The 22,478-nt window shown below is 43.9% G+C and overlaps 1 protein-coding gene across 10 annotated transcripts in view; it reads left to right on the top strand.

Moving 5' to 3' along the window:
• Nucleotides 1-21,781, top strand: part of LOC126278677 (nascent polypeptide-associated complex subunit alpha, muscle-specific form-like) — a 125,258-nt gene extending 103,477 nt beyond the window's left edge. For 7 of the 10 annotated variants that reach the window (XM_049978921.1, XM_049978920.1, XM_049978918.1 and 4 more), the window contains 2 exons: nt 8,757-9,055; nt 15,361-15,550. In XM_049978921.1, coding sequence (XP_049834878.1) covers nt 8,757-9,055; nt 15,361-15,392 — 331 coding nt within the window. In that variant the 3' untranslated portion in view covers nt 15,393-15,550. Of the gene's footprint in view, nt 1-8,756; nt 9,056-15,360; nt 15,551-21,488 lie in introns of those variants that run through there. The other 3 variants (XR_007550767.1, XR_007550768.1, XR_007550766.1) reach the window with 2 other exon arrangements.
• Nucleotides 21,782-22,478: the final 697 nt, after the last annotated feature.

The raw sequence follows: 22,478 nt of genomic DNA, 5'->3' as shown, positions 1-22,478 counted from the left end.
AGCACAGGAAGTTTTAAGTGTTCGTTTTTCCCACGCGCTGTTCGAGAAATAAATTGAAGATGGTTCCATGCCATGCATTTAATTATGAACTGCAGAGAATTATACAGATGTACACTCCTGGAAATTGAAATAAGAACACCGTGAATTCATTGTCCCAGGAAGGGGAAACTTTATTGACACATTCCTGGGGTCAGATACATCACATGATCACACTGACAGAACCACAGGCACATAGACATAGGCAACAGAGCATGCACAATGTCGGCACTAGTACACTGTATATCCACCTTTCGCAGCAATGCAGGCTGCTATTCTCCCATGGAGACGATCGTAGAGATGCTGGATGTAGTCCTGTGGAACGGCTTGCCATGCCATTTCCACCTGGCGCCTCAGTTGGACCAGCGTTCGTGGTGGACGTGCAGACCGCGTGAGACGACGCTTCATCCGGTCCCAAACATGCTCAGTGGGGGACAGATCCGAAGATCTTGCTGGCCAGGGTAGTTGACTTACACCTTCTAGAGCACGTTGGGTGCCACGGGATACATGCGGACGTGCATTGTCCTGTTGGTACAGCAAGTTCCCTTGCCGGTCTAGGAATGGTAGAACGATGGGTCCGATGACGGTTTGGATGTACCGTGCACTATTCAGTGTCCCCTCGACGATCACCAGAGGTGTACGGCCAGTGTAGGAGATCGCTCCCCACACCATGATGCCGGGTGTTGGCCCTGTGTGCCTCGCTCGTATGCAGTCCTGATTGTGGCGCTCACCTGCACGGCGCCAAACACGCATACGACCATCATTGGCACCAAGGCAGAAGCGACTCTCATCGCTGAAGACGACACGTCTCCATTCGTCCCTCCATTCACGCCTGTCGCGACACCACTGGAGGCGGGCTGCACGATGTGTTCTTTTTTCCATTTCCAGGAGTGTAGATTATGTTCTAGTATAATGTCTTTTCTGGAGACTAGAAATCTACTCTGTAGGAATCAGCATGGGTTTCGAAAAAGACGGTCGTGTGAAACCCAGCTCGCGCTATTCGTCCACGAAACTCAGAGGGCCTTATACACGGGTTCACAGGTAGATGCCGTGTTTCTTGACTTCCGCAAGGCGTTTGACACAGTTCCCCATAGTCGTTTAATGAACAAAGTAAGAGCATACGGACTATCAGATTAATTGTGTGATTGGATTGAGGAGTTCCTAGATAACAGAACGCAGCATGTCATTCTCAATGGAGAGAAGTCTTCCGAAGTAAGAGTGATTTCAGGTGTGCCGCAGGGGAGTGTCATAGGACCGTTGCTATTCACAATATACATAAATGACCTGGTGGATGACATCGGAAGTTCATTGAGGCTTTTTGCAGATGATGCTGTGGTGTATCGAGAGGTTGCAACAATGGAAAATTGTACTGAAATGCAGGAGGATCTGCAGCGAATTGACGCATGGTGCACGGAATGGCAACTGAATCTCAATGTAGACAAGTGTAACGTGATTCGAATACATAGAAAGATAGGTCCCTTATCATTTAGCTACAAAATAGCAGGTCAGCAACTGGAAGCAGTTAATTCCATAAATTATTTGGGAGTACGCATTAGGAGTGATTTAAAATGGAATGATCATATAAAGATGATCGTCGGTAAGGCAGATGCCAGACTGAGATTCATTGGAAGAATCCTAAGGAAATGCAATCCGACAACAAAGGAAGTAGGTTACAGTACGCTTGTTCGCCCACTGCTTGAATACTGCTCAGCAGTGTGGGATCCGCACCAGATGGGGTTGATAGAAGAGATAGAGAAGATCCAAAGGAGAGCAACGCACTTCGTTACAGGATCATTTAGTAATCGCGAAAGCGTTACGGAGATGATAGATAAACTCCAGTGGAAGACTCTGCAGGAGAGACGCTCAGTAGCTCGGTACGGGCTTTTGTTAAAGTTTCGAGAACATACCTTCACCGAAGATTAAAGCAGTATATTGCTCCCTCCTACGTATATCTCGCGAAGGGACCATGAGGATAAAATCAGAGAGATTAGAGCCCACACAGAAGCATACCGACAATCCTTCTTTCCACGTACAATACGAGACTGGAATAGAAGGGAGAACCGATAGAGACACTCAAGGTACCCTCCGCCACACATCGTCAGGTGGCTTGCGGAGTATGGATGTAGATGTAGATGTAGACTGCCCATTCGCTAGCCACCAGCTGCCTACAGAGCTGCACCACCAGTCTTATGTTTCCCCAAGTTTCTTCTGGCTATGAGGTCGCGTCACGTTATGGAACGATGTGCCAACGGTTCGGCTAACAGTGGTCTTCATCAGAGTGTAATAGCGGCAGCGCAACATTAATTCTAATATGCTGTTTTGACTCCGGCTCCTACAGTTCCGTAAAACGAGCGTAATTAAAATTAGTGATTGAATGTCGGAAGCGGAGAGGGACGGAGCAAAGGTTCATTAATGATGTAATTAAGTATGGAATTTTGTTGGCCCACATTGACGAATCAATATGGTGCTGGTATGTGAGGCGGTGCTTCCGTGGTGGTTGGCGGATGCGAAGGATGAGCCAGAATGTTATGTGCCTTCACTCTTGTATATGTGTTTACGGCTGCGCATGATGCCAGAAAAATGATGTTAGAGTGTAACCGTCAGCTGCCTCCTCTATACTTCCGACAAACGTTCAAACAATTGAAACTTCCTGGCAGATTAAAACTGTGTGCCCGACCGAGACTCAACTCGGGACCTTTGCCTTTCGCGGGCAAGTGCTCTACCATCTGAGCTACCGAAGCACGACTCACGCCCGGTACTCACAGCTTTACTTCTGCCAGTACCACGTCTTCTACCATCCAAACTTTACAGAAGCTCTCCTGCGAAACTTGCAGAACTAGCACTCCTGAAAGAAAGGATATTGCAAAGACATGGCTTAGCCACAGCCTGAGGGATGTTTCCAGAATGAGATTTTCACTCTGCAGTGGAGTGTGCGCTGATATGAAATTTCCTGGCAGATTAAAACTCTGTGCCCGACAGAGATTCGAACTCGGGACCTTTGCCTTTCGCGGGCAAGTGCTCTGCCATCTGAGCTACCGAAGCACGGCTCACGCCCGGTACTCACAGCTTTACTTCTGCCAGTACCTCGTCTCCTACCTTCGACACTTTCGCAGAAGAGCTTCTGTAAAGTTTGGAAGGTAGAAGACGAGGTACTGGCAGAAGTAAAGCTGTGAGTACCGGACGTGAGCCGTGCTTCGGTAGCTCAGATGGCAGAGCACTTGCCCGCGAAAGGCAAAGGTCCCGAGTTCGAGTCTCGGTCGGGCACACAGTTTTAATCTGCCAGGAAGTTTCATATCAGCGCACACTGCGCTGCAGAGTGAAAATCTCATTCTGGTTCAAACAATTGATTCTACACTACTGGCCATTAAATTGCTACACCACGAAGATGACGTGCTACAGAAGCGAAATTTAACCGACATGAAGAAGTTGCTGAGATATGCAAATGATTAGCTTTTCAGAGCATTCACACAAGATTGGCACCGATGGCGACACCTACAACGTGCTGACATGAGAAAAGTTTCCCGCCGATTTCTCATACACAAACAGCAGCTGACCGGCGTTGCCTGGTGAAACGTTGTTGTGATGCCTCGTGTAAGGAGAAGAAATGTGTATCATAACGTTTCCGATTTTGATAAAGGTCGGATTGTAGCGTATCGTGATTGCGGTTTATCGTATCGCGACATTGCTGCTCGCGTTGATCGAGATTCAATGACTGTTAGCACAATATGGAATCGGTGGGTTCAGCAGGGTAATGCGGAACGCCGTGCTGGATCCCAACGGCCTCGTATCACTAGCAGTCGAAATGACAGGCATCTTATCCGTATGGCTGTAACGGATCGTGCAGCCATGTCTCGATCCCTGAGTCAACAGATGGGGACGTTTGCAAGACAACAACCATCTGCACGAACAGTTCGACGACGTTTGCAGCAGCATGGACTATCAGCTCGGAGACCATGGCTGCGGTTACCCTTGACGCTGCATCACAGACAGGAACGCCTGCGATGGTGTACTCAACGACGAATCTGGGTGCGCGAATGACAAAACATCATTTTTTCGGATGAATCCAGGTTCTGTTTACAGCATCTTGATGGTCGCATCCGTGTTTGGCGACATCGCGGTGAACGCACATTGGAAGCGTGTATTTGTCATCGCCATGCTGGCGTATCTCCAGGCCTGATGGTATCGGATGCTTTTGACTACACGTCTCGTTCACCTCTTGTTCACATTGACGGCACTTTGAACAGTGGACGTTACATTTCAGATGTGTTACGACCCGTGGCTCTACCCTTTATTCGATCCCTGTGAAACCCTACATTTATCAGGATAATGCACGACTGCATGTTGCAGATCCTGTACCGGCCTTTCTGGATACAGAAATGTTAGACTGCTGCCCTGGCCAGCACATTCACCAGATCTCTCACCAATTGAAAACGTCTGGCCAATGATGGCCGAGCAACTGGCTCGTCACAATACGCCAGTCACTACTGTTGATAAACTGTTGTATTGTGTTGAAGCTGCATGGGCAGCTGTACCTGTACACGCCATCCATGCTCTGTTTGACTCAATGCCCAGGCGTATCAAGGCCGTTATTACGGCCAGAGGTGGTTGTTCTGGGTACTGATTTGTCAGGATCTGTACACCCAAATTGCGTGAAAAAGTAATCACGTGTCAGTTGTAGTACAATATATTTGTCCAACGATAACCCGTTTATCATCTGCATTTCTTCTTGGTGTAGCAATATTAATGGCCAGTAGTGTATATTCCCTCCATTTACAGAGTTACAAAGGCTGGAGGAATGATAGTGGTTTGATAAAAATATTGAAACATCCACCATGAGAAATGCATGCTTGAACATTAATGGAGATGATAGGCAGGTCTGCAGGTTGCGCTGTTGTACTTCACCACGAATGGCTCTTGTGTAATGTCCCCACAGGGCCGTTGTGACCTAGCGGTTATAGGCGCTTCAGTCCGGAACCACGCAGCTGCTACGGTTGTAGGTTCGAAGCCTGCCTCGGGCATGGATGTGTGTGATGTCCTTAGGTTAGTTAGGTTTAAGTAGTTGTAGGTCTAGGAGACTGATAACCTCAGATGTTAAGTCCCATAGTGCTTAGAGCCATTTGAACCATTTGTAATGTCCTCAATATGTCACAAATCTCAGTAGTGATCAGAACAGTGTTCTGTGTAGTTGTGAGTTCATTATGCTGGAGGTAACGGAACTCGATCATCAGCAAATGGTTGGGGCTCATATGGTGGCTGCTTCAGTAACCAAAGTATCCAAAGTGTTTGGTGTTTCATGACGTACCGTATCGACAATTTATATCACATACACGGATAGCGTAAAAAAAATCATCCTATACGTCATAATGCGGATGAAACTTTGTGTGGAGTGATCGTGGCACGGAGTCATTGGAGAACTGTGACGAAAAATAAGAGAATGACAGCTGTAAATGTCGCCACAGAACTCAGCGCCCGACTAGCTGGAGGGTAGTGTTGTTTAAATGTACTCAGCGGCAAAGTGTTGTGAGTGTCCGTCATACTGGAACTGTAATTAGTTGCTAACTGCTTGCGGGACATTCCCTAAGGTTTACGGAAGTACTTCAGGGAGGCAGATGACCCAATTTCCTCCACCGAACGTGTTAGGCACAAGAAACGACCCAGGCAGATATTCACTGAACACCAACCCACACTTTTATGGTAAAACTCTGTTGGTAATGGGAAACACGAGGTTCCTTGTGGTTTTCCAACTCACAGACATGGATCTTGTGGCTGATGACACTAGCCCGTAAGTAAATAAAACAGTTTGGAAATCATGAATGTTACAGTTTGGTATACATGCCATTGGCAGAATCCGAATCCTGAGGAAAGTCATCAGCTGATGGGTATTGTGCCATCTGATACATACTTCCACAGATACATGCCTGTCTCGTGCAGAACGTTCCATTGACGCTGGAACTAAATTGTTCTTTGCCTATCGAATGTGTGTTGATGTTAGGATTGTCCTCAATGTCCTATAACACAGCTGCCTCACACCAAACAGTTGGCACATTTCGAGGCCTACCAGTTCCCGCCGGTCTGATCTAAGGAATGCTGTTTCACGAAAATGGCCTCCAGGTTTTTGAAATGTGGTATGATATGTCGACTTACAGACTTAGACATTTCCCACTGTTATTTCTTTACTACACATCACGTCACTCAAGTCTTCATGTACCACAGCTTCAGGGATGTTCATAATCAGCCACATTTGACCATTTGTAATGGCCTTAAATTTATGTCAGAGCATGGAGATGGACTATCCCCATTAGGGCTTAACTGTGTTTTGGGAACGGTAATTACATAACGGCGAGAGAAAAAGTCGAGTCAAAATATAGATCAATCAGTCAAGTTAGGTACAAGTAATATTAGATTGCCTAGCCTTCACAGATGATGTGGTAATTTTAAGTAGGGATACTACCAAAGCTCAAAAACAAATAGAAATTCTCAAAGAAGTAAGGGAAAAAGTAATACTACAAATATCATTCGAAAAAACAGAATGTGTGACATGTAACTAACAAGCACCAGAGTTTTTGAACTGAAATATGGGAAAATAGAAAGAATTCTACAGTTTAAATACTTGGAGGAAACCATACAACAAAACTTCTAGAAAAAGCTTCAAACGAAGTTCGCTGTCAAAAATGGCAACTGCATTAACACAAAATATTTACAATAAAAAAACACTTTCTAAATTCAGTAAACTTAGGCATTACAGCACTTTAATCAAACCTGAATATTTTTATGGAGCAGAAACTTTAATTTTAAACAGAAAGAGGGATATTGAAGAAATTCAAAAGAAACAAAGAGAGGGTATTAGGAAAATTACTGATGGAGAAACATACAGGCTGAGAAGTAATAAGGGAATGGAAGAATACACAGACATACATGGTGACGTGAGAAAACGAAGACTTAAATTTTCTGAGCACATTAAAAGAATGCACCCACTAGGGTGACAAAACAAATAGTAGAATTCTACGAAAACAGAAGTGCGGCCAAAGCTGAGGCAATAAAATGGTTCGCTGCGATTAAGGAGGACCTTAATGTAGCCAGTATAACGCAGGCAGACGTCAAAGATACAAAAACAATCAGCAAAAGATATTTGATTGGAAATTTGATCAGAGAGAAAGTACAAAACGTACTGGAACACCGTGGTCTGATGAAAGAAAGAGACTTCATTCTGAAAGTCTGAAACAAATTTGGACACAAAGGAAGGCCAGCTGTCAAAAGCAACATTGATAGATTTTAGCTCGCGTGCTGCTATTTGGCCAGTACGTGAATAATAATACGTCAGAGCAGGTATAGGACGAAATCAAAATCTCAGTAAAAAGCTTATTTGAGAGGATTGCCAGAACCCTAGATATTCCAGTCCCACAATAACAAAATGTAAATGTCGTGTGACTAGGGTCTCCCATCAGGTAGACCGTTCGCGGGGTGCAAGTCTTCCGATTTGACGCCACTTCGGCGACTTTCTCGTCAAATGGTTCAAATGGCTCTGAGCACTATGGGACTTAACAGCTGAGGTCATCAGTCCCCTGGAACTTAGAACTACTTAAACCTAACTAACCTAAGGACATCACACACATCCATGCCCGAGGCAGGATTCGAACCTGCGACCGTAGCTGTCGCGCGGTTCCAGACTGTAGCGCCTAGAGCCGCTCGGCCACTCCGGCCGGCTGACTTGCACGTCGATGCGGCTGGAGTAATGATGATCAGGGCAAACAACACCCATTCCCTGTGCGGAGAAAATCTCAGACTTAGCCAGGAATCGAACCCGGGCCCCTAGGATTGACATTTTCTCACGCTGACTACACAGCTACCGGGGGCGGACAGCAAGAAAAAAAAAAAAAAAAAAGGAAAGGGGTTGGGAGTGATAGGTAGGTGTGCTTGCTGAGTTTCACTACATCGGGAAAAATGCGGAACAAGGAAAAAAAAAATTATTTTTACATACTATTGATGAACAAGTTGTCAGGAGACTGAACATAATTTCCACATGACCCGTGTTCTTTATTTTACTTTTTCAATTTCTTAGGAAACTCGAGTGTCCACTACTCTACATTTTCTACCTATTGTCTATTTGATGACATTTCCTTCTACAAGTGTATATTCAGACTCCTGTTTCTTTGTTTGATCCGTTTTTTAAGCAACTGTTCGTTTTGATACTATAGTGAAGAAATATGTACTTTGAAATTCTATATTTGTAGAATTACTGGTCGTACTGACAGAACATGTTAGTACGGTCGTTTGCAGTCGTTCTAATTGGAGCTTACAAGTTATGCGAGATATCATTTGTGCGTAGGCTTCAGCTGTCGAACTGGACCTTCCCTACCGTGCAGTGACCGTTGACTATGGGACACCCACTACTACCGTCGTCACCGATGAGGTGGCGCAGTGGTTAGCACACTGGACTCGCATTCGGGAGGACGACGGTTCAATCCCGTCTCCAGCCATCCTGATTTAGGTTTTCCGTGATTTCACTAAATCTTTTCAGGCAAATGCCGGGATGGTTCCTTTGTAAGGGCACGGCCGATTTCCTTCCCTAACACGAGCTTGCGCTCCGTCTCTAATGACCTCGTTGTCGACGGGACGTTAAACACTAACCACCACCACCACTACCGTCGTCCCCTCCCACACTGTGCGTCCTGTACGTAGTATGCAGAATAGGTAGAGCTGGAAAATGGCCACTGTTGCAGGAAGCAGAAGGACATGGTGGTGATGCAGAAGCCGGCGGCGGCGCCCGCGGGCCGCGCCAGCAAGAAGGCGCCCAAGACGGCGGCTTCCAGCACGGAGACCGGCAAGCGGAAGGCGGGGGCGAAGCGGGGGACCGCCAAAGTCCGCGGCACGCGCCGCAAGAAGGAGAGGGAGTCGCGGTCCGGGGCCAAGCTGGCGCCCTCCGCATGCCCCGGGCTGCGGCCAAAGGTGGGCCCCGCGGGCGATAGCGGAGACCTCTCCTCCAGCTCCGAGGACAGCAGCTACCTCTCCGCCTCGGACGGTAAGACCCAGGGGCCCGACCAAAAGCATTCAGACGCCTGTTAGTGCTTGTCAACATGGGAGCGAAACTTACTGACAAATTTAAACTGTGTGCCAGAGCGAGACTCGAACTCGGGACCTTTGCCTTACGCGCGCAAGTGCTCTACGAAAGTGTCAGCTTATAGGAGCGTTTGAAAAGCCCGTGCAAAAATAAAAACTACTTACGTGTTCGGGGTAAACCTTTTTTTACTTTTTGACATAGTCTTCTCTTAGACTTATACACGTCGTCCAACGCTGTTCTAATTTGTTGATCCCTTCCGAATACACTACTGGCCATTAAAATTGCTACACCGCGAAGATGAAGTGCTACAGACGCGAAATTTAACCGACAGGAAGAAGATGCTGTGATACGCAAATGATAAACTTTTCACAGAATTCACACAAGTATGGCGCCGGTGGCGACACCTACAACGTGCTGACACGAAGAAAGTTTCCAACCGATTTCTCATACACAAACAGCAGTTGACTGGCGTTGCTTGATAAAACGTTGTAGTGATGCCTCGTGTAAGGAGGCGAAATGCGTACCATCACGTGTCCGACTTTGATAAATGTCAGATTGTAGCCTATCGCGATTGCGGTTTATCGTATCGCGACATTGCTGCTCGCGTTGGTCGAGAACCAATGACTGTTAGCAGAATATGGAATCGGTGGGTTCAGGAGGGTAATACAGAACGCCGTGCTGGTTCCCAACTGCCTAGTATCACTATTAGTCGAGATGACAGGCATCTTGTCTGCATGGCTGTAACGGATCGTGCAGCCACGTCTCGATCCCTGAGTCAACAGATGGGGACGTTCGAAGCACGAACAGTTCTACAACGCTTGCAGCAGCATGGACTATCAGCTCGGAGACCATGGCTGCGGTTACCCTTGACGCTGCATCACAGACAGGAGCGCCTGCTATGGTGTACTCAACGAGGAACCTGGGTGTAGGAATGGCAAAACGTCATTTTTTCAGACGAATCCAGGTTCTGTTTACAGCATATGATGGTCGCATCCGTGTTTGGCGACATCGCGGTGAACGCACATTGGAAGCTTGTATTTGTCATCGCCATACTGGCGTTTTCAACAGGCGTGATGATATGAGGTGCCATTGCTTAACGTGTCGGTCACCTCTTGTTCGCATTGACGGCACTTTGAACAGTGGACGTTACATTTCAGATATGTTACGACCCGTGCCTCTACCCTTCATTCAATCCCTGTGAAACCCTGCATTTCAGCAGGATAATGCTCGACCGCATGCTGCAGGTCCTGTACAGGCCTTTCTGGATACCGAAAATGTTCGACTGCGGCCCTGGCCAGCACATTTTCCAGATCTCTCACCATTTGAAAACGTCTGGTCAATGGTGGCCGAGCAACTGGCTTGTCACAATACGCCAGTCACTACTGTTAATGAACTGTGGTATCGTGTTGAAGCTGCATGGACAGCTGTACCTGTATACGCCATCCAAGCTCTGTTTGACTCAATGCCCAGGCGTATCAAGGCCGTTATTACGGCCACAGGTGGTGGTTCTGGGTACTAATTTCTCGCATCTATCCACCCAAATTGCGTGAAAATGTAATCACGTGTCAGTTCTAGTATAATATATTTGTCCAATGAATACGCGTTTATTATCTGCTTTTCTTCTTGGTGTAGCAATTTTAATGGCCAGTAGTGTAATAGGAATTGTCTAAGTCTGCAAAATAGCTATTCGTTGCTGCAATCACCTCCTCGTTTGAATAAAATATTTGTCCCGACCGCCATTTCTTCAAATTGGGGAGCAAATAGTAGTCCAAGGGAGAAAATTCTGGAGAATAAGGAGGATACGAAACGAATTGGAATCCTATTTCCATTAGTTTTGCGACCACAACTGCTGAGGTGTGTGCTAGTGCGTTGTCGTGATGGAAAAAGACTTTTTTGCGGCCCAATCGCCGGCGTTTTTCTTGCAGCTCGGTTTCCAAGCGGTCCCGTAACTATGAATAATATGCACCTGTAACAGTTTTACCCTTTTCCAGATAGTCGATGAGGATTATTCCTCGCGAACCCCAAAAGACAGTCGACATAGCCTGTCCAGACGAAGGAATGGTCTTCGCCTTTTTTGGTGCAGATTCTCCCTTGGTAACCCATTGTTTAGAGTGTTGTTTAGTCTTAGGAGTATCCATGTTTCATCCACAGTGACGAAACGACGTTTAAGGTCCTGCAGATTCTTCTTTAACAGCTGCAAACAATCCTTGCAACGCTTCAGACCATTGCGTTTTTGGTCAATCGTGAGCAATCGCGGAACCCATCTGGCGGATATCCTGCTTACGTCCAAATGTTTATGCAAAATATTATGTACCCGTTCTTTCGAGATGCCCACAGCACTAGCAATCCCAAGCACCATCCATCGCCATATCATGGATTTTATCAATGATCAATGACTTCTGGAGTCATAACCTCTACAGTGAGTCCAGAAAGTTCAGCATCACTTGTGCCCATATGGCCACTCCGAAAATTTGAAACCATTTATAAACTGTTCTAATCGAAGGTGCAGAGTCACCGTAATGTTGAACAACAGTCTCTTTAGTCTTATGAGGCGTTTTGCCTGTCATAAAGTAATGTTTAATCACCACACGAAATCCTTTTTTGTCTATTTTTTGACAATCAGTCGACTTCGTTGATTCACATGAATGCCAAACACAAAGAAATAGATCAATATGGCTGAAACGTGGTGTGCGTTCTTTCCAGAGATGCTACTAACTAAACATGACCTCGATACGCGCCGGTGGTGCCATCTCTCGGACTTTGCACGGACTTTTCACACGCTCTTCCTATTTCAAATATGGAATTATCTTCCGAGCAAACACACATTCTGATGCAGTAAGCTTACCACATGTCCAGTTGCCGAGGTGCCTCACTGATACAATGGAAGTCAAGACTCGGTCTGACACTCAGTTTTAATCTGCCAAGAAGTTTCATATCAGCGCACACTCCGCTGCAGAGTGAAAATCTCATTCTGGAATTGGAGGGGGGGGGGGGGTGTCCACTCCTAGCGTTTATTACAACTGATTTCTACTGAGGACACTTACAGTGAGACATTTGAATGTCTGTGAATGTCAGTCCATTCTCCTTCAAGACTGGAAACAGACAAGGTTGTGATGTTGATATCTGTGGTCTGAGCAAAGTCGACGTTCTAAGTCATCCTAGATGTGTTCCATTGGTTTTACGTCGGGACCGTGGATAGACCTCTATATTTTTCATGTATCATCGTCCACAAACCATTGCCTCAATGATGCTGCTTTATGAAAGGATGCAATGTCAAGGTAATACAAACAATCATTGTTTCCGAAGTGTTCCTGTAATGTATGCAATTCACAATGATCCCCGGAGTATGGGACCTCATCATCATTATCATACTGGGTGGAACCACTGGGAATACGTTCTGAGTTAAGATAGAAACGTGGCAGATCACTGTTCTCCATAAAATTAAAAAAAAAGCTTATTTTCCATTTAAAAACAAACTTTTTTCGTTTCTTCTTGTGATTTATTGTTTTCTTAAACCGTCGACATCTCTTACGAATTGAAAATTTTATAGTAAACAAAATATGATCTGAAATGACATTTATGTACCCTTCTCGAATGTTGACGATGTGCTGGCCGGAGTGGCCGAGCGGTTCTAGGCGCTACAGTCTGGAACCGCGCGACCGCTACGGTCCCAGGTTCGAATCCTGCCTCGGGCATGGATGTGTGTGATGTCCTTAGGTTAGTTAGGTTTAAGTAGTTCTAAGTTCTAAGGGACTGATGACCACAGCAGCTAAGTCCCATAGTGATCAGAGCCATTTCAACTTTTTTTTGTTGTTGACGTTGTCGGTTTTGTGAAATGTAACACAGACATTCCATAAACGTTGATCTCTGAACCTCCTGGACACTCACTCAAAAGAACCTTACTAAAGACTGAACTTGCGACCTCGCCTCAAGGGGTTCCTTGTCAGAACAATCATTATGACCTGGCCGTGTCCTGGTACGAAGTAACATTCATGCGAAAAATTGTCATATGACGGCGTGCAGCCGATTTTCGAGTGAGTTATGACGGTTCGAAGATAAGTACATTACAACAACCTGTCCCAGAACGGAGGAAAAAATCTCCGTTCCGACCGGGAATCGAACTTGTGTCTCAACAGCTACCAATCTGGCATGCTGACCCCGGAGCTACGGAAGCAGATGTGGTGCAAAGTTTGGAAACTTGTTTTAAATGTTCAGACATGTAAAACTGTGCACTTCACTACCCGCAGAAACCCAGTCTTCTACGACAGCAATATCAGAGAGCCACAATATTGAGGTAAGTCAGCTCATAAAAATATCTGGGTGTAACAGTTTTCAGGGACGATCAGGTAGGCTTAGCCGTAGCAAACGAGGTGGCAGATTCTAATGTTTGTGATGGCCAGCTGTAATGTTTGATGTGTAAGGACTCTAAATGCTGATCACTACTTTAAAACGGGTTCCGCTAGACTCCTGGTTCACTTCAAAGGCACATTGCAGTTTGCTAGAACCAGACTAAGAAATTTAAGGCTTCCATTTGCCTTTCATCCCACTTATATGAATTGTTATCTCCCTTCACATAGTTCCAAGGTTTACGTGCAAGATTTTTAAACACCGTGACAGCCTCAAGAAGCTCACCACTAATCGGACATTGACGGGTGTTTCCAGCCACTGGCTCTATAGGACAATCTCGGGATTGGTTGGTAGTGCAGCGCGCGGTTTCGTCAGTAGGATAGAAATGAAAATGATTGTATGGCACCGTTAGCCAGGAGGCCCCATCCGGCGAAGTTTTGCCGCCAAGAGGAAGTCTTATTTCAGTTGACGTCACATTGAGCGACATGCGCACCTGTGATGAGGATGAAATCATGATGAGGGCAACACAACACCCAGACCCCGAGCGGAGAAAATCTCCTGCCCGGTCGGGAATGGAACCCGGGCCCGCTGACATGGCAGGCGAGCTCGTTACCACCCAGCTAAGCAGACGGACTCGTCAGAAGCATAAACCGCTTAAAATCGCTGCGGTGACCCACAACAGGTTCTTCCAGTGTTTCATTTCTGATGTGGTGTCTGTCTGTGAAGGGACAGGGAAACCATACAACCGTTAACCGTGGCATGAATATCAGCTCGACATGTTTCGCATTTTGATGTATCTCCCACTGAATTGACTCGATACGTCAATAGTATTTTGTATACTTTCGTTTTCTGTCGACCTATGCAGTTATTGTTCTGGATCAATGTTCGTAAAGTGAACGGAGCATTCATTCACTAAATGGGAGTAGGCATTAGGAGTGATTTAAAATGGAATGACCACATAAATTTAATCGTCGGTAAAGCAGATGCCAGACTGAGATTCATTGGAAGAATCCTAAGGAAATGCAGTCCGAAAACAAAGGAAGTAGGTTACAGTACACTTATTCGCCCACTGCTTGAATACTGCTCACCGGTGTGGGATCCGTACCAGATAGGGTTGATGGAAGAGATAGAGAAGAACCAACGGAGAGCAACGCGCTTCATTATAGGATCATTTAGTAATCGCGAAAGCGTTACGGAGATGATAAACTCCAGTGGAAGACACTGTAAGAAAGACGCTCAGTGGCTCGGTACGGGCTTTTGTTGAAGTTTCGAGAACATACCTTCACCGAGGAGTAAAGTAGTATATTGCTCCCTCCTACTTATATCTCGCGAAGAGACCATGAGAATAAAATCAGAGAGATCAGAGCCCACACAGAGGCATACCGACAATCTTTCTTTCCACCAACAGTACGAGACTGGAATAGAAGGGAGAACCGATAGAGATACTCAAGGTATCCTCCACCACACACCGTCGGGTGGCTTGCGGAGTATGAATGTAGATGTATATGTAGAATGTAGTAGTGACAATATGTTGTCAAATACATAAGCCAATATTTTGCGCTTGTCGAATTCTTTTATTTTCTCCACGATACATTAATGCCTACACGTTATTTGTGGCTAATAATGAAAATCAGTTTCAGATAGTATGAGAGCTACACATCCAGAATGCAAAACACAAAAATAGTAGCGGAACTGCTTTTGTCTCATTCTGTATGGTTCAGACTGATGTTCTATATGATGACATGAAAGTATTTTATAGCGTACGAGACATGAAATAATAAATTTGAAATCCCAGCAAATTGCAATAACGTTACATATCTAACCTTTTAAAAACTGTTACTGCACGTAAAATCAGTTTTTAAAACTTCCATGACTCCTCACTATTATAGTGTGACATAATTATGTTTCTGTGTTTGCAGAAGGAGTAAACGAACCGTCCGCCATGTGCTGAGCGCCACGTCACCCACGTAAAACGGAGGAAGAAAGGAAGGAGTGATCACCTCTGCTGTCCTTGCTCATGTGCTGCTGTAAAATTATACTTGTGCCACGTGACTTAGGTCCACCATGTCCATGTCCAACGTGTAAGAATAAAATTACTGTACTCAAAGAGTGGTGTTGTTTGCTGCATGCAGCAACAGTATTGCGATGACGATGTTCACAGTGACTGTCATTTGAGTATTATGTTTCTTATCCCTGAACCAGAATTTCATGAGCAGTTGGTCAGCTTGGATTAGGATTTGTTCTCGTTAGCTCAATAGGTAGGCCTATACTCTTACATATGACGTCATGGATACCATTAAGTGTAACCTTGCCGTTGAAACCATGGAAAAATATTGTAAAACTTAAATTTCATTTTCGCCAGAATCAAAGAAAATAAGTCTTCAGCTACGAAGAAGAATCTCGCCATCAAGCAAAAGAGCAGGTTTTGGGCAAAACAGTGTGAGCCGCCTGGTATAAACACGTGATTTCTGGAGCATGTTTTCATTAGTTTTTACCCACTTTCATATGGGCAGCATTCATCTCACGCTGGGTGAGAAGAACCCTACGTCATAGTGACTGATTTCAGAAACAAAGTTACAGCAGTTGTGTGGTATGTTCAGCCCATTTGCATTAGTTATTAAGCTGTAATCCTACCAATTGTGGATGTTATTGTGTGTCTCTTGAATATAATGAATGTCTGAATGAAAGAACCATAACGAAAGTAAAAAAAGAAACGGGTGCAGTAATTTTTTTAAAATCCGATGAATCGTCCATAATTCATATCGACAGAAACATGAAATAATTAAATAATTATTTATTAAGCTGTAATCCAAAGAATTTGGGACGTTATTGGGTATTTCATGAACTTAACGAAAGTCAAAAAAGCTTGTAGTCATTTTTAAAAATCACATGAATTGTGCATTATTGTGTCGACAGAAACGTGAAATAATTAATTATTAAACTTTAATCCCAAGAATGTGGGATGTTATTGTGTGTTTCATGAACATAACGAATATCTGAAATAAGGAATCGTCAGCAATAATTTATTTCCTAAGAGCAAAAGTTTCTGTGCTGACCTACAGCATGAAGGCAAAATTAATATTCCAGCAACATTCGGAATTGTCTTTGGAACCACATTAATTTCTTAGTTTAACGTTTCTGCCCAAAAGATTTATGTACAGTCCATTGGATTTATAAAACTACGAAACACTTTAATTTCTCTCTATTTCACGTTTCTATCCAAGTGATTTAACCACAATTAATCGGATTTTTTAAAAAAATGACTAGACGCTATTTTTGACTTTCGTTATTGTTATGGTTCGTCCGTTCACACATTCATTACATCAAGAAACACACAATAACATCCAAAACTGTTGAGATTACAGCTTAATAACTAATTCAAATGGGCTGAACATACCACACAACTGCTGTAACTTAGTTTCTACACATGTATTTACATTTAGCATTCACGTTACCGTGCAACCTCTGTGGTACAACTCCAAAGATCGATATCCGTACTCATGAAGTCGATTTAGGTTTGTTTACGTCACGGTGAAGTAGCGTTACGTCACTATGACGTGGGGCTCTCCTCACCTAGCGTGAGATGAATTCTACCCTTTCATATTATCCGGATCTGTAGTGAACGAGCAGTTGGTGCTTGTTATTTGTAGTGCTGTACTGATAGGACGTAAGTTCTAGCGAGGTCAGATGTAACTATAGCAGCAGTCTCAAATCTACAAGGCTTACCTAGAGCTACTGTGTCTAGTACCTGAATGACAGCACAAGTATTTTACAGGAAAACTTCGTGTTGGAAACACAATAGACAAAAGAAGTCAGACTTACGGATAATGATAGAACGGCGATAAAAGGTAAGTGTTCACTACAATAAGCACACTACTGCTGACTCCGAGCTTAATAAGCAACATGAGCACGGTTCCGTATATTTTGTTGGTCGCAGACCTCATGTAATGAAATTTTCGAAATGCATTGACGGAGCCTAACAACTCATCTGAGGTTGCTCACACCGCTACAAAAAGTGCGCCGGCCCAGGTGGCCGAGCGGTTCTAGGCGCTACAGTCTGGAACCGCGCGACCGCTACGGTCGCAGGTCCTAATCCTGCCTCGGGCATGGATGTGTGTGATGTCCTTATGTTAGTTAGGTTTAAATAGTTCAAAGTTCTAGGGGACTGATTACCTTAGAAGTTAAGTCTCGTAGGGCTCAGAACCATTTGAACCATTTGAACAAAAAGTGCTCATGATGTATGATAACGTTTTACTGTCTTAATATACGTTATTCAGATGCCACAGTTTAGTCCTATTTTTCCGATACTTTACTACGCCTGTGTTGCAGATGGCATGCTACATCTATTAAATTCCCGTGGCTGAAATTGAGAGATACACAGCAAAGACATACATACAGTCATAAAGTAAGACACAATATTGCGGAATATTTTAGCGCTGTGTTTTCTGAGGTAATGGACACTCCGTCACTAACTATGCCAAAATTCTTATGCACCGTATTGGGTGACGATAAGCATATACCACTTTGTTTTGTTAGACGATAGGAACATGGTATTTTTTTTCAACGGGGGAACGGTGCTTATAAATTCCAGTTTTTATACAAGTTTACAAACATAATGGCTATCAACAGTTTTTGTAGTAAGAGCTGGACTTGTTATGAATTGCGTGAAGCGTTCAACGAAAAGTAAAATTCTGCTGGGCTGTTGCATAAGTTTGTAGCGTTTTTCCATAAGTTTAATAAACACAACAGATACACGTAACAGAGACTTTATTCACCAATAATATATTCTCTGTCATTATTTACAACAGTCTGCCAACGCGACTGTAGAAATAACGTGGGTTTGAGACGAAGAAGTCGCCGAGCCATGTTCGGAGCGTATATTCATCCAGCAAGGAAGTTCCTTGAAGGCTGTTCGACAGAGAGGAGAAAAAGTGAAAATCTGAGGGTGCAAGGTCCGGTGAATAAGGTGGGTGCGAAATGACTTCCCAGTACGTGCGTAGTGCTTTTCGTTAGTTTAGGAAAATGCGGACGGGCGTTATCGTTGAGAAACATCACTTCATGCACATTTCTTAATCGCCGTTTTTGGTTTTCGTCTGCAAGACGTCTCAGTCGTTGACAATAAATGTCGGCAGCTATAGTTACGCCACGGGGAAGCAATTCGTTGAACACCATATCATCACTGTTCGTGCAGGTCTTTGTACGGGTAACTGCTGCTTTGCTTGGGTTGAGCCATTCCTTCCTTTCCGTGTGTTAGCACAAGGACATCATTTCTGTCAACAGTAATGATACAGAATAGGAGTGGTCGGTGTTGTTCACGAGCCAACTGTTAATAAGCAAGCAGAAATGTACATATGGCCACACACTGATTTTTGTGATTTTGACTTAGAGCATTTCGTATAGATACACTTGAGTTTTGAACCTCCCCCTTTGCATGCAAATGTCGCACGATGGTGGAATGATCACAGTTCATCACATATGCCAGTTCTCGGGAATACTGACGTGGATCATTATGGATTAATGCGTTTAAACGACCTTCATCAAACCCCAAAGATCTTCCTGAACGTGGAAAGCGACTAACGTCGGATCGATCCTCCTCAAAATAAGAAAACCACTTTCTTGCTGAGCCGGCGGGGGCGGCCTAGCGGTTCTGGGCGCTACAGTCTGGAACCGCACGACCACTACGGTCGCGGGTTCGAAACCTGCCTCGGGCATGCATGTGTGTGATGTCCTTAGGTTAGTTAGGTTTACGTAGTTCTAAAGTCTAGGGGACTGATGACCTCAACAGTTAAGTCCCATAGTGCTCAGAGACATTTGAACCATTTTCTTGCTGTGCTTTGTCCAGTGATATTATCCCCGTACACGCCGCAGATGTTCCTGGCTGCCTCTGCTGCTGTCATCCCTCTGTTGGACTCAAGCAGAAGAATATGTGGGAAATTTTCCAATTTATCCACTTGGCCCTCCATTTTCTAGCGCCCACAGATCCATTCACTATCTCCAAATGACAAAATTGTAACACTGAATTACAAATAAAAATTGACAGTCGATAAATAAACTTGTGGCAACCGGAATACCAATACGCCAAACAAAAACGCTCTAATATTCTGCGTGGTGTCTGTTTGTTCTATATCGTGTCTCTCTACCACTTTCGCTCAACGACGCTCTGAGCATGGTTTTTAGGGAATTGGCTAGTTTGAACCTGGGACCTGTTGCTGGTAAGGAGACGTCAGACCACACATGACATGTAGAGTTCAGAAGAGTTCAGTGAGACTAGGGATGATATAACCAAATACTTAATGATTTCAGCGTCAGCTCCACTGCACTCCCTGTAAAAGAATCTTAATACTAACTAAATTTAGTGGAAGGGGTTCAAGGCTTTCCCTTTTTTAGTTAGGTGGTAAAATAACGTCGAGAAAGCAGTTAAGTTCACCATTGGAAATTTTATTCTACTAACAAAACATTGTTTACAAATTTAGGAAATGATTTAATACAGGATGATAAAAACCAACTGCGTTCAACAAAAATGTGAACGAATATTCCCTGAGTGGGTTTCCAAGTTCTACAATGGATCGAAGGATGACCTTTGCCATATCATATCTATAATCTAGGTTTAAATTAAGTTTCACAAGAGAGAAAACTATCAAAATAGTCTACAGTGACTCTCAATTATCTTTAATTACTTATCTAAGTTGTCGTAAATTACAGTGGCTGATATGGCTTCTCAATAACTATATAACAGAAAAATCATCGCATTTCAGATTTTTACTCCAAGTGGCAAATGTGAACACTATGAGCTTTAATCGACGATCGACACTAGTATTACGCAAAAAGGGGGTGTAACAGATGAGACTTCTGCAGTTCTGAGTGAAGCTTTATGCGCTCTTATGTGGCATTGTGTGCGTTCATTACCTTGTCAGTGTTCGTCAGGGGGCGGCGGGCAGCACAGCTCCGGTCACCTCGCCGTCTCGGAAGCAACTCCCTCCTAACTTCTCCTTCCTACAATTTACCGAAGTTGGTTTAAAAAAAAACTATCTGGCTGTGTTTTCATCTGACCAATCAGTGTCTCAATTTTAACCTTAAGCTCTGCCTACAAAAATTATGTCTATCCAATGAGAAACGTTATACTTTTCATGGTGGGGCAATGTTTTTAAAGTTTGCAATGTAACAGAGACGCGAAAAAGTCTCACACAAAAACTTGCAGCTGGTGTGGTCCTTTTAGTGTTTTCTTAAGATATATACTGTTCTTCTGGAGGGCTCTATCTTTTAACATGGGCTGGGGGGTGGTCCTAGCGGTTAGCTGGCGACGTGGGTGTCCGTCCCTTATCGTAGGGCAGTCAGCTTAACACGGTTCTGCTCTCGGCTTCTGTTCTCGTTTCTCCTCTCGGAACTGCATCTGTCTCACTGTGGGAAGGTATGACATGCATTTAGGCATTCTTGTGTTAGTCTGTGGTATTCCATATGCTCACTCGTTACTCGTATTACTTTGGTTAATTTAATGTCACGATTTATTCGGAGCTATGTGACATACTACTGGATTTGCTTATTATGTCAGGGATTTCATGGAAGGTGTTGGATTTGCCTGACACCTTACATATCACCACACTTCGAACTTAATTTTTATACTGAAGTTAGGCAATGATTGAATCGTTGTCTAAGCCAGTCAAAAATTATTCCGTTATCTAAATTTTGTTGCCTACTGTTCAGCCACGTTATTCTGTTCTATGCTAGTTTGTATTACTAACTTATATTTTTGTATTGTTCCATATTATTATCAAAAATATGTTTATATTGACAAGGGAAGAATATTTTATTTTATGATAATTATTATTTTTTAATTATTATCTTTCTTTATTTAATTGTGAAGTTTTTTTAGAAGTTTGTTATTTAAATTGAGGAGTCTTTCACATCGATTTTCTTAGAAATGGCAGTGTATGAGTAATTCCAAATATCCTTTGTATTCACTGAACTGTCTCTTTATTAGTCATCAATAGAACTTAAATATACACAATACTTAACGCAAATCATCAGAAATGTTATAATTCTTACTTAGGGCTTGTCTGATGCCAAGGAAGCGAAGACACTGGGAACTTGGGTAACAGCAGTAGCCTGAGACAGAGGAGGCACTTTCTGGCAGCAGTCCTTTGTCGAGATGAGAGCATTGGCAGGCGCTGTAGGAGACGACAGATGGCGTATGTTTCCAAGATGCCACCGAACTGTATTGCCTAGGGTGCAGGTGACAGCACTGATTCGCTGAGGCAGCAGAAAACTTGTGCACCGATATGGTTTTATTGTTTATGTATGTAACATAATGAAGATACATTATTGAAGGTAGTTTGTCATTTATATTTTTATTGTGCTCCCTGCCGCCGTTGGATAAGCAGCTGCAGCAGCAAGTCGTATAACCCTAGCTTATTTATTTGTTAGATAGTTTAATTAATTTCTTTGCGTGTTTTTGGGTACTTGCATTGTTTAATTCATATATTTCGGGCGTATTATAGTATTTGAGGGTTGTAGCATCGCGCCTTAGTACCTGAATAGTGTAAATTCGCGTAGTCGTCTGTCTTCTGTTTTTGTTTTGAACAGCCAGTATCGGTTGGTCACAGCCATTGTGCTCCCTGCCGCCGTTGGATAAGCAGTTGCAGCAGCAAGTCGTATAACCCTGGCTTACTTATTTGTTAGATAGTTTAATTAATTTCTTTGCGTGTTTTTGGGTACTTGCATTGTTTAATTCATATATTTCGGGCGTATTATAGTATTTGACAGTTGTAGCATCGCGCTTTAGTGTTTACTTGGTAGATTCTTATTTAAATTGCGTGTGAGTTTCGTATAGGAGGTGCAATTTCGAGTTTTAGTTACCGTAATCGTAAATTCAGCAGATTGTAGCGCAGTCGTTAGGCATTTGTACAGGTTAGTTGATACATTCTTTGCGTGCTTCGCTTGCGTTATCTAGGCACTGACTCGTGTTTCCGTAACTGTTGTTCAACATAGATTAGAATGGACAGGGACTGTGATTGCTGTGTTCGGATGAGGGTTGACTTGG

The sequence above is a fragment of the Schistocerca gregaria genome, chromosome 6, assembly GCF_023897955.1.
Source record: "Schistocerca gregaria isolate iqSchGreg1 chromosome 6, iqSchGreg1.2, whole genome shotgun sequence".
Lineage (NCBI taxonomy): Eukaryota > Metazoa > Arthropoda > Insecta > Orthoptera > Acrididae > Schistocerca > Schistocerca gregaria.
This window is presented reverse-complemented; position numbering and strand designations above follow the sequence as displayed.